Raw genomic sequence first — 12,149 nt, 5'->3', positions numbered from 1 at the left:
GCATCCTAGGCCTAGGCTGTATACAAGACATCAGCTCTTAGTCAAATTAATAAAAAAAACTCAGCCCCCCAATCCACCTATTCAGCTTCAACTGACTGATCTTCTTTTGGCCACTAAGATCCTAGTATTGGGCTGTTGAAATTTATCATCAACTTGGGCAGAATTCAAGGCCCTGTGTAAAGTACGAATATGAAATTTAGGGTATTCACAAGTACACATACTTTTATTTTGGTGGTGTATTTTGCACTGCAAGGTTCAGTGTAAATCTGGCTTTTTTTGTATTAATTCATGCTGTATTATATAGAGAATGCAGTATTTGAAGTATTGCTTTATATATATATATATATATATATATATATATATATATATATATATAATAAACCTGAAGATTGTCTTTGATGTTTTGGCCTGATGTATATATCAATTTTTTTTCTCTGTATTAATACCAGAGTGGGGTGGAATGCATCATCAACCACCTCCACACCATCCTCCTCCAGAACAGCCATGGATACCTCCTGTCCCTGGACCTATGGAAATTGTCCCCCCATCTGAAGATAGTAATAGTCAGGACAGTGGTGATTTTTCTAATGATAATAGACACATGTTTACCCAGAACAATCATAACTTTGGAGGACCACCTGAAAACTTCCCCATGGGGCCAGGGAATCAATTTGATTATCAGGTGAGGAGAAATAATTCTACTGTGTGCAACTATTCTATTAAGTTGTTTAAAATTGTTCTTTTGTCTTTGTTGCATATTGTGTCCCAACATTTATGTTCTTTCATCCTAGCATGGTTCCAGTGGATATGGGCCCCCTCAAGGTCAATTTCATCCACCATACTGGCAGCAAGGCCCTCCTGGTCCTCCGGGTCCACCTGCTCCACCTCCAAATAGAAGGGAAAGACCTTCCTTCAGAGAGAGGCAACGCTCACCTGTGCCAATACCACCCAAACAAGAGCCTCTGCAAATTGGTAAGTTTATCCACTTGCCGACCGCCTGCTTTAGCTTTACTGCTACAGTGCAGCTCTGATGGGTAAGATCACATAAATGTTTGCATTTGTGGGCAGAGGGCGCACGAGCGTCCTGTCGTCCTGACTGCTGTTTTTGCTACAGCACAAGCCGATTAGCATGGCCCTGGCAATGATTTATGGTTGGAACCTGCTGATTGGCTGAGCAAATGACAGAAGAGAGCCCTGTGTTGCAAACACAGGGCCCTATACAGACAGCAGTGTTGGGTACCGTTCAATAGCAGGGAGTAAAAACTGGTATATTGATTAGTAAAACCGTACACACAGTAAACATTCAGACACAGTTATCCCTTTGATCGCCCTAGATGTTAACTCCTTCCCAGCTAGTGTTATTAGTACTGTAACCATGTATATTATTAGCAGTGATCACTGTATTCGTGGCACTGGTGATGTCAGTGTGTTAATCAGTTCCCCCCCAGCATCACTTAGTGTCAGATTGGCCGCCACGCTATCGCAGTCCAATCATAAGTCGCTGATCACCATTATTACTAGTAAAAAAAAAAAAAAGGAATTCTAGTGTATATATACCATAGTTTGTAGACGGTATAACTTTCTTGCAAACCAATCAATATACACTTATGGGGATTTTTTTTTTTTTTTCTTTAACGAAAGGCGTAGCAGATGACGTTTTGACCTTTTTGACCTAAATTTATGAAGAAATTTGACTTTTTAAAAAAAAAAAAATATATATATATATATATATATATATATATATATATATATATATATATATATATATATATATATATATATATATATATATATATATATATATATATATATATATATATATATATATAGGATATGTTTTATAGCAGAAAGTGAAAAATATCCCCCCCCCCCCCCCCCAAATGTTCAGTCTTTTTGATGGTGGTGATCAAATACTACCAAAAGATAGTTCCATTTGTGGGGAAATAAAATTATACATTTCGTTTCGGTAAAGCGTTGTATGACCATGTAATTGCCAGTAAGTAACGCATTGCTAAATAGGAAAAAATGGCCTGGTCATTAAGGGTGTAAAGCCTACTGGAGCTGAAGTGGTTAAAGGAAAATGTTGTAACTGTATGAAGAAAATACCTGCAACGATGGTTGTATTCGGTATATTCCTGGAATGAACCTTTTCTGTTTCATCCACTGTCTCTTATCAGTTAATTGATTTATTGACAAACACTCCCTCACTCCAAATCCTTTTAAATTATCCACTTGAGCTCTAGAAGATTTTACCCCCTTCATAACCAGGCCATTTTTTGCTATTTGGCACTGCGCTACGTTTAACTACTACTACGATAAACAAAAAAAAGACAAACATTTTTGAAAGTAAATATTTTTTACTTTCTGCTATAACACATAACCAATAGAGAAAAATACAATTTCTTCATAAATTTTGTCCAAAATGTATTCTGCTACATGTATTTAAATAAAAAAAAAAAAAAAAAACCCAATAAGTGTTTGATTGGTCTGCAGCAAACTTAGTGCCTGCAAAGTGCAAACTATGGTATAGATACTGTAATTTGTTATTTTGTATTTTTTTTTTATTTTTATTTTTTAAATACTACTAATGGCGGTAATCATTAAAGGAGAGTTCCAGCTGTTTTCATGCTTAAAAGTAAACAGCTACAAAAAGTGTCCCACGGTCCAGCGATGCCTAGGCGGCCCGAGTGGAAGTGGGTGCAGGTACCTGTCAAATCTATGTAGATGCTCCAACAACCCCCTCCAAAAAACAAATGACATGCCTAATGTGGCATGTCAAGGGGTCAGGACCACTTAAAGCGGAAGTTCCACTTTTAACTTAAAATTGGACTGCTATAGAGCAGTGGGTAACACTCCCCAGTGTTACAAATATCATACACTAGTCTAAGCGCTAGTTTATATACCTTTTTCTAGGGGTGCACCGATCCGACTTTTCTTGTCCCGATACGGATATCTGGCATTGTGTATCTGCCGATACCGATCCGGAATTACACACATACACAATATGCATGCGGCTGCAGTACAGAGCAAAGCCGCTGCATCATGTGTATGGCTCCTCCATTCACAGGCGGTGCATCCCTACTTTTTTCAATACAGGTTATCCTCTACATAAGATGTGAATTGCTAAATAATTCAATAAGTCACTTGTCAGAAAATGAATTCAAAAGTCCCCAATTCCCTACCAAAGAGTTCACTGTGTGTGTAAACCCTTGGAGACTAAATAGAATGTATTGACCCCTTGATCACGTTTTGAAACAACTCCTGATTTTCATAACCATTGGGTTATACTGCCCCCTACAGGAGTAGGACACTAGGCAGAAAATAATTCCCCACTCCCTTTCTTTGTCTTGCCTGTTGGAGTTTCTACAATTGAGGGTGGATCAACATTTGGTTCTTGGCACCATCAAGGGCCAGATTTCTGCCTTGGCTATTTTTTAAAGGTTCACACTTTTGTTTAGGGAGTTTTCCATCTGGCTCCTCCGTTGCGGTCCCTAGTACTTCTGTTGGATCTCAATTTGGTTCTGTTGGTGCCTCAAAGGCCTCCCTTTGAAAATATTTGAGAAATTCCTCTGCTCACTCTGTCTCAGAAGGTGGCTTTCTTAGTATCTATTACTTCCACACGTTGCGTATTGGAGTTGGCTGCATTGTCCTGTCGGTCATCTTACTTGGTGATTCATAGGGACAAAGTGGTGTTGCGACCCTGATAGGCGTTCCTTCCTAAGGTTGTCTCGGGGTTTCATTTGAATGAAGACGTGTTACCGTCCCTATGTCCTAAGCCTGCACATCCTAAAGAAATTGCCTTGCATTCCTTAGACGTGGTAAGGACGTTTCGGGTGTACCTGGCGGTGACTGAACCGATTAGGAAATCCGATTCTTTGTTCTTGCGGATGGACCTCGCAAGGGGCAGGCCGTATCTGCTGCGACCATTTCCAAGTGGATCAGGCAGAAGGTGGTGCAGGTCTACTCCATTAGGGGCAGGTTCCTTCTTTTCCCTGTTAAAGCACATTCTACGAGGGCGCTTAGTGCCTCCTGGGCCTTCCGTCATCAGGCGTCAGTGGTTCAGATGTGCAAGGCAGCTACGTGGTCGTCTGAACACACATTCACAAAATTTTATAAGGGGAATTTACTTGGATCTTTGGATGCTGTGTTTGGCTGCAAAGTTTTGCAGGCTGCGGGTGTGGAGGCTTCTGCTTCTTGAGGGTGAATTTTTTTTTTTCCTGGTGATGAGCTCCAGGTCCTAGTTGAGTTCCTGTTACCTGGTTGGCTATGTTTAGCCTTGTTGGAAATTGTGTTTGCTGTGCTTTTTGTCACTGACAGACACAGCACTCGCCTTTCTTTTGGGGTTGAGTTATTTGTTCTTCTGACACTGCTTGTTATTAACTGGAGTCCTACAGCAGGAAGTGATGGTATACCTTCTGGGACTGCCCCAGGGGCGTAACCAAAAAGGTTTCCGCCTAGTCCTACTCCTAAGGAGAGACAGCATAATATCCAATGGTCTGCAGAATTAAAGCTGTGTCTGTCAGTGAATCTCAGAAGGATTTTACGGTAAGACAAAAATCCAGTTTTGCCGTAAAATCCTTTTCTCTGATGATCATTGACGGGATACAGCACCCACCCCTCTGTGGAGTTATTTCTCCTGACTGCTTGTAACAAAACTGAGTGGCTATAGCAGAGAGAGGGAGTATACCCGCTGGGACTGCCCATGGATGTAGCCAGAATTCTTTTCTGCCTAGTGTCCTACTCCTGTAGGCGACAGTTTAACCCAATGGTTATGAATATCAGGAGCTGTGTCCGTCAATGAACATCGGAGAAATGGATTTTATGGTAAGTCAAAAATCTAATTTTCCCAAAGGGATGGGTGTGCCAGATCTTCAATCCACCTCCGCCTTCTCGCTTGCAGGAGTATTGCACTGCATTTTTACTTTAGTTATTCTCCTCCTTGATTGCTTGGCTCAAAGTGCATATTAACCACTTGGCGACCGCTCACATGGGTACTACTGCAGCAAAGTGGTTTGTTATCGTCCAGCGACGTAGACCTCCGTCGCTGGACTCCTCCCCTTGTGGGCGGCGCGCGCCGCCGGATGCTCCCTCCCGCTGTATTCAGTTACAGCGGGAGTCGGGCCATGGGAGGAGCGGCGGTGATCACCGCCGCTCTTTCCCGATCGTCGGGGATTGAGTGTGGAGATCCCCCCCGCTTGTGTAAACAAAGCGGACGGATCTCCTAAGTGACTGGCAGGGTCAGATTGCAGGATTCAGCATAGCTGAACCTGCGATCTGTGCCTGTGTCACATAGTCCCCTCCCCCCACACACGTCAGTAAGCACCAGACATACATTAACACCTTGATCACCAATAAAAGTTAACCCCTTCCCTGCCAGTGTCATTTTTACAGTAACAGTGCATATTTATAGCACTGATTACTGTAGTAATGTCACTGTTGCCCCCAAAAGTGTCAAAAATGTCAGTCAAGGGTCCGATCTGTCCGCCGCAATGTCGCAGTTCCGCAAAATAATCGCAGATCGCCGCCATTACTAGTTAAAAAAAATGACATAAATTTCCCGTAGACAGTAGCTGCGATAACTTTTGCGCAAACCAATCAAAATACGCTTATTGTGATTTTTTTTTTTTTTTTTACCAAAAATATGTAGCAGAAAACAAATTGGCCTAAAATGTTAAATTTTGATTTTTAAATTTTTTTGGGGGGGATTTCATATAAAAAAAATGTGAAAAATATTATTTTTTCAAAATGTACGCTTTTTTTTGTTTATAGCTCAAAAAGTAAAAGTCGCACAGTTGATCAAATACCACCAAAAGAAAGCTCTATTTGTGGGGGGAAAAAAAGGACATAAATTTAATTTGGGTACAAATCGCACGACCGTGCAATTGTCCGGTAAAGTAACGCAGTGCCGAATCGCAAAATATGGCCTGGTCAGGAATGGGGTAAAATCTTCCGGTCTTAAAGCGGTTAAAAATACGCTCATTGAGAATTTTTTTGTCAGACATGTAGCTAAATACATTTTGGCCTAAATATGACAAAAATTGAATATATTGGATATTTTTTAACTGTCAAAGTAGAAAAATATTGCTATTTTTCAAAATTGTCGCTTTTTTTTATTAATATCGCAAAAAATGAAAATCGCACAGGTGATCAAATACCACCAAAAGAAAGCTCTGTTTGTGGGAAAAGGACGCAAATTTTGTTTGGGTGCGGCGTTGCATGACCGCGCAATTGTCAGTTAAAGTCGCACAGTGCCAAATCGCAAAAAGTGGCCTGGACGTAAGACAGCAAAATCCCCTGGTGGTAAAGTGGTTAAAATGAAAAGGATATCTCCATAGTGTAGTATCTCTCTACATAATCTTAATCCTAAATAGAGCTTGAGAAATTTGCTTTGAATCTAGGAGCCAGATTTTTTTTTTTTTTTAACCTTTTGCCTACTGGTTACTTTCACCCTCTTCCCACCTAGGCCAATTTTCAGCGCTGTCGCACTTTGAAAGGCAATTGTGCAGTCATGCATTACTGTACCCGATAGAGCTTTCTTGTGTTTTTTGATCACCACTAGTTTTTTTTTTTTTTTTTGCTAAATACATGAAAAAAAGACCGAAAAAAAAAAAAACACCTTTCTTCATTTCTGTTATAAAATAGTAAAATTTTGCAACTAAATAATTTCTTCACTAATGTGTGGGGATGGGGCTGCACTGATAAGGCAGCATTGATAGGCACTAACGTGGGCACTGATGAGGCTGCACTGATGGACACTAATAGGGGCACTGATGAGGGGGCACTGATAAGGCTGCATTGGTGGGAACTAACCTGGGCACTGATGAGACTGCACTGATAAGGCAGCATTAATCTGCACTAATATGGGTAGCAATAAGGCAGCATTGATGGGCACTAATAGGTGGCCACACCGGCTGTCCAGGGGGTAGGGGGCTCTTGGGCTGGCCAGACCCGACTTGGAGCTGCAGTCGGAGCTCACCTGGGGATACCTGCGAGGTGGTGTCCAGCTCGGGGCCATTGCTGAGCCCATTTAGAGCCGCTGGTTCCTGCTCAAGGGAGTCTCCCCGGACAGCTCGATCTAGACATGCACCCAGCAGGAGGGAGGACAGAGCCACACAGGGCACACTTCCTGCCTGGGGCTCCACTCTGCCCCTGTCAACTCTGGTCCTCCCCAGACCCACCGTTACTACTACTTTACAGCCCCTCGTATGCTCTAACCCGCCCCTCACAGTCCCGCCGCTCTCCTCCTTTAACCACTTTACCACCGGAGGATTTTGTTGTCTTACGTTCAGGCCACTTTTTGCGATTCGGCGCTGTGCGACTTTAACTGACAATTGCGCGGTCGTGCGACGCCGTACCCAAACGAAATTTACGTCCTTTTTTTCCCACAAACAGAGCTTTCTTTTGGTGGTATTTGATCACCTGTGCGATTTTTACTTTTTGCGCTATAAACAAAAAAAGAGCGTTTATTTTGAAGAAAAAACAATATTTTTCACATTTTTTTATATGAAATTCCCCCCCCAAAAAAATGTAAAAATCAAATTTTTTTTAAATTTTTGGCCAATTTGTTTTATGCTACCTATGTTTAGTAAAAAAAATCGCAAGAAGCGTATTTTGATTGGTTTGCGCAAAAGTTATTGCGTTTACTAACTAAGGGAAAGATTTCTGTCATTTTTGGTGTTTTTTTTTTTTAACGCGTAATGGCGGTGATCTGCGATTTTTTTTTTTTTTTTTTTTTTTTTTTTTTTTTTTCGCGGGACTGCGACATTGCGGCGGACAGATCGGACCCTTGACTGACATTTTTGACACTTTTGGGGGTACCAGTGACATTACTACAGTAATCAGTGCTATATATATGCACTGTTACTGTAAAAATGACACTGGCAGGGAAGGGGTCAATTTTATTGGAGAGGGAGGGGTTAATGTATGCCTGGTGCTTACTGACGTGTGGGGGGGGAGGTGACTGTGTGACAGAAGGACAGATCGGATGTCCAGCTATGCTGAACACTCCGATCTGTCAGTCCCTGTCACTATGGAGATCCGCCCGCTGTGTTTACACACAGCGGGCGGATCTCCAGACTCGATCCCCGACGATCGGGGCAGAGCAGCGGCAATCGCCGCTGCTCCTCCCCTGGCCCGACTCCCGCTGTGAATGAACACAGCGGGAGCGAGCCTCCGGCGGCGCGCGAGCGCCGCCCACAAGGGGCGGAGTCCAGCGACGTAGGTCTACGTCGCTGGACGGGATCGCGGCACTTTGCCGCAGTAGCCTCAATGTAAGCGGGGCTAAAGTGGTTAACCCAGCTTCACAGCGTTTCCCTTCCCCACCCCTGGAATCAGAAAAAAAAAAGTTCCTGCCAGCCGCCCCGCAATGGTGCAACCTGCTGCTCCCTCCAGGCTAGCCACTGGTGCTGACACCAGGCGCCCGACTTCTTTTTCTAGTCGCAATGGCGACGTGGCGCCTGGGCTTTGTCGATCACTGTCCTAAGCCATGTTGGTATTCTACTTTAAACAAATTGCATTTTCAAATTCCCCTCATAAAACATTCCAATAGGGGATTCACCAGATTGAGAGAATTCATTAACCTCTCCAAGATGCATGGGCATCTAGATGTTCCAGACCTTGAAAGAGAGGTTCGGCTTGGTTCTTAACTTCAGAAATCGGCTCAGAACTAATTTGCAATATTTGGGGCTAGTCCTAGACACAGTTCAAGCCATAATTCCTGGCCATAATTTATAACAAGAGTGGTAAAGCAGATCCTGTCCTGGGCAGAACCTCATTTTTCGTCTGTCGGTCGTTCACACACCAGATGTTCCGCCGTTGCTCAGACAGATCAAATTTCAAGCTTTTTGGTCTCAAGAATGAGGTACTACCCTTTCCTGTCAACTTCACTAAATCGAAGTTCTACATGAAGTCCTCCTGTAGGCAGCAGCATAACATGTCAAGTCGTCCTGTATCCTCAGTGGATTTCCAAGAAAAGGGTATAAAAATCCAAATTTTTCTCATTATAGATGCTGTCAAACGCAGGACTTTGCCTGCATGGATTCGCGAAGGTTTAGAGAAAATGGAAAGAGAAAAGCAAAAGAAGTTGGAACGTGAGCGAATGGAACAGCAGCGTGCTCACATGAAGCAAGAACAGAAGAGTCAAGATGCTGAGGAGGGTGATGGTCCTCGTCTACCTTTGAAAAGCAAATTTGTAAGTTAAAAAAAAAAAAAAAATGCAGATACTTGCAGCTAGAGGACTAGAAGATTAGAGCTAAAGGTGTTCAAATCACAATGGCTCTTCATATACTGTTAGATGGTACAGTAAACTTGTGTGAAATGCCACATATGACTGAGCTTTGAATAGTAACAGCGTGTTTTTATTAAAAATGGACTAGTAGGTTTAAGCGCTATAGGGACAAATTTACTAAAACTAGAGCAACTGTGCATAATAACCAAACTGCTTCTAGTTTCAGTTAAGTTTTGAAAATTAAAGCTAGATGCTGATTGGTTGCCAGGTACAGCTGCTTCAGGCTTCATAAATTTCCTCATGGTCTCTAATTTATACCTTCAAAATATATTCCTGCGTACAGTAGCATGCTGCTGAAATCTGATATGGCTCCTAGTTACATAGAAAAAATTAAATTGATAGATATTTTAGTGTAAATGACCCGGTTTTATGTTTCTTCTGTAGGACAGTGACGAAGAAGAAGAGGAAGATGATGAAAATGAAGAGGACAGAGTTAGTCCAAAAGTTAGCCGCAGTCCTTCCCCAGCTCCACAGGAAGAGAACAGTGAGTCAGAATTAACTGAAGAGGAGAGGGCTTATCAAATGGTACGTGTTTTGTTCATATGTCTGCACCACAGAATTAGGAATATATTTGTTGCAGGTCCACTAGTATGGCAATTATTTTATATTGTCCTGGATGGGTGAGCCGTAGACCAGAGTAATTTTTGTTTCTTCTTTTGTTAAAAATTATTCAAACTTAAACTGTTTTGTTTTTTACCACCTAGATGCTTTTGACAAAAATGCTGCTAACAGAAATTCTTTTGGATGTGACTAATGAAGAAATTTATAATGTGGCTAAAGAGACCCATCGTAAAGCAACCAAAGGTAGACATTTTGTTTATAACGCATGGCTTTTATGTGTAATCGGGTTGTGTTGGAGGAAGTCATGTTCCCTGTAAAACCATTATTTCTTTAAAGCACATTTCATGTAACTAGAAGTTGGACAGATTTACTTCTATTCCCTATACTATCTTTTAGTAGTTTTAGTACATTGCATCTACATAAACTCGTACAGAACCTTATATAACTAAGTTCAGATTGTTAACTATTTTCTATGATAAAGCTTTCAACTATTTGACAAGGTTCCTAATCTTATTTTTAAGAATAGACAAAAACCCCTCTATTTCTTTGTACTACACCAAAGTTTTAATAGTAAGCTTAGGAGTGTTAAATTACCTTTTGCTTGTCAGTTTGTATGGATTTTGTATTTTAACCTTTCTTCTCTCCCCCCCAATAGCAGCAATAGTAATAAATTTTGCATAGAAGCTCATGACTTTGAGGTCGTGACTATGTGTGTTAACATGTTGTTCCTGTTGTTGATGTGATACAAAGCTCCTGCAAGGCAGCTGGCACAGTCCAGTGCACTGGCTTCCCTCACTGGACTCGGTAAGTGTGTTCCACAGTTACTGGATGGGTGGGATTTCTGTGGGATAAGAACATTTCTATAAAGTGTGCATGATTTTCATGAAAGCATTTCCAGTATCTGCCATGAAATCCAAAGTAAACACAGTTTACCTCATATTATTTCACTGGTGAATTCAAATCTGTTTTTCATGACTACTACACAAATCCTATTTTGGCTTACTCTACCAGTTCATGAGTGCAGTTCAAAAATGGCAAAAAAAGTTACATTTTGTTCAGTGCAATTTACTGGATATGTTTTAGTAGTATAAAACAATGTCTTATTTTCTTAGTTTTTAGAATCTGCATTTTGATGGAAAAAATTGAGTGCAACTTTGTTCTAAAATCAACTAGTGCCCCCTTCCCACAGCCTAACCATCAATTGTTAGTAGCACAATGTACCCTAGATCAAGCTAGAACCGTTTATCTCTTTGTGGCCTTTTTGTCTCCAGCACTCCTCTCTCCATTAATACAAGTGTGCTTCTGGAGGCAAGGCATTCCTGAAAGTGCACACCATGCATTAAGGTGGCAGATATAACTTGATTTTAAAGATTGGTACATTGTACTATTTAATTTTTGCTTTGGAAGGTGGGGATTATTGGATTTCAGGACAAAGGTATAGTTGTCCATTACAAATATTTTTACTTTGGGTCACTAATGGTTTATTTCCTTCACTTTAGACATTATACAGTGTGCCCATTATGTATATCAGTTGTATTGCAATTATCTATGTCTCTATTGTATGTAATACGCACAATCCGCTTTACTCACTGTAAAGAAAAAAAAATATATGAATAGTTTAAAGAGAACCATCTGTAAAGAAAATATATTTGGTATTTTATTTAAAATGGATGTAAACCCTCACATATACTCAGTGAATTGAACAGCCTCAGATGATACACAGAGATTAAACAAATCTACGTAAGTTTTTTTATTTGTATATCTGCTGTCTTCAGCTTTCTACACGGTTTAGAAAGTGAACATCATGTTAGTTTTCTCTTCCTGTTCCAGCACTTTGTGTAGAGTCTTCGCATACACTGTGTGATAGCTGATTGGAGGAAAGTCACCCTGCCACATAGGCAGAGGAACAAAGAAATTTGCAGAGCTGTGCTGTGAATAGACCAGCTCTCTACTAATCTATCTCTATGCACCCACCCCAACACAAATTTCCAGCTGATTTTATCTCCTGTGTCCCAGAACTTATCAGAAGTTATCATGCTGATAGCAGGAACAGAGCAGCAAAAAGACATGGGACATAGGGCTTTGGAGAGAGATAGGTAAACACTACACCTATATGTACCCAGGTCAAATTTCATGAATGGGGTTTACATCCACTATTATATAGATTATATATGCCATTTTAATTTTTATGTGTCTTGGTATGATGAGCTTAATTGGGTTATTAAATGAAGTTTAGAAGAGATACAGTCAGGTCCATAAATATTGGGACATCGACACAATTCTAATCTTTTTGGCTCTATAC

The 12,149-nt window shown here is 41.0% G+C and overlaps 1 protein-coding gene across 1 annotated transcript in view; it reads left to right on the top strand.

The window, feature by feature from the left end:
- PNISR (PNN interacting serine and arginine rich protein) overlaps positions 1 to 12,149 on the top strand; it is a 57,789-nt gene that overhangs the window by 19,948 nt on the left and 25,692 nt on the right. Inside the window, exons 4-9 of the mRNA XM_082250250.1 lie at positions 450 to 682; positions 792 to 972; positions 9,006 to 9,190; positions 9,671 to 9,811; positions 9,991 to 10,090; positions 10,598 to 10,651. Coding sequence (XP_082106376.1) covers positions 450 to 682; positions 792 to 972; positions 9,006 to 9,190; positions 9,671 to 9,811; positions 9,991 to 10,090; positions 10,598 to 10,651 — 894 coding nt within the window. The remainder of the gene's footprint in view (positions 1 to 449; positions 683 to 791; positions 973 to 9,005; positions 9,191 to 9,670; positions 9,812 to 9,990; positions 10,091 to 10,597; positions 10,652 to 12,149) is intronic.

This window comes from Pelophylax lessonae, assembly GCF_965119305.1.
Source record: "Pelophylax lessonae genome assembly, chromosome: 3".
In the NCBI taxonomy this organism is placed as follows: Eukaryota; Metazoa; Chordata; class Amphibia; order Anura; family Ranidae; genus Pelophylax; species Pelophylax lessonae.
This window is presented reverse-complemented; position numbering and strand designations above follow the sequence as displayed.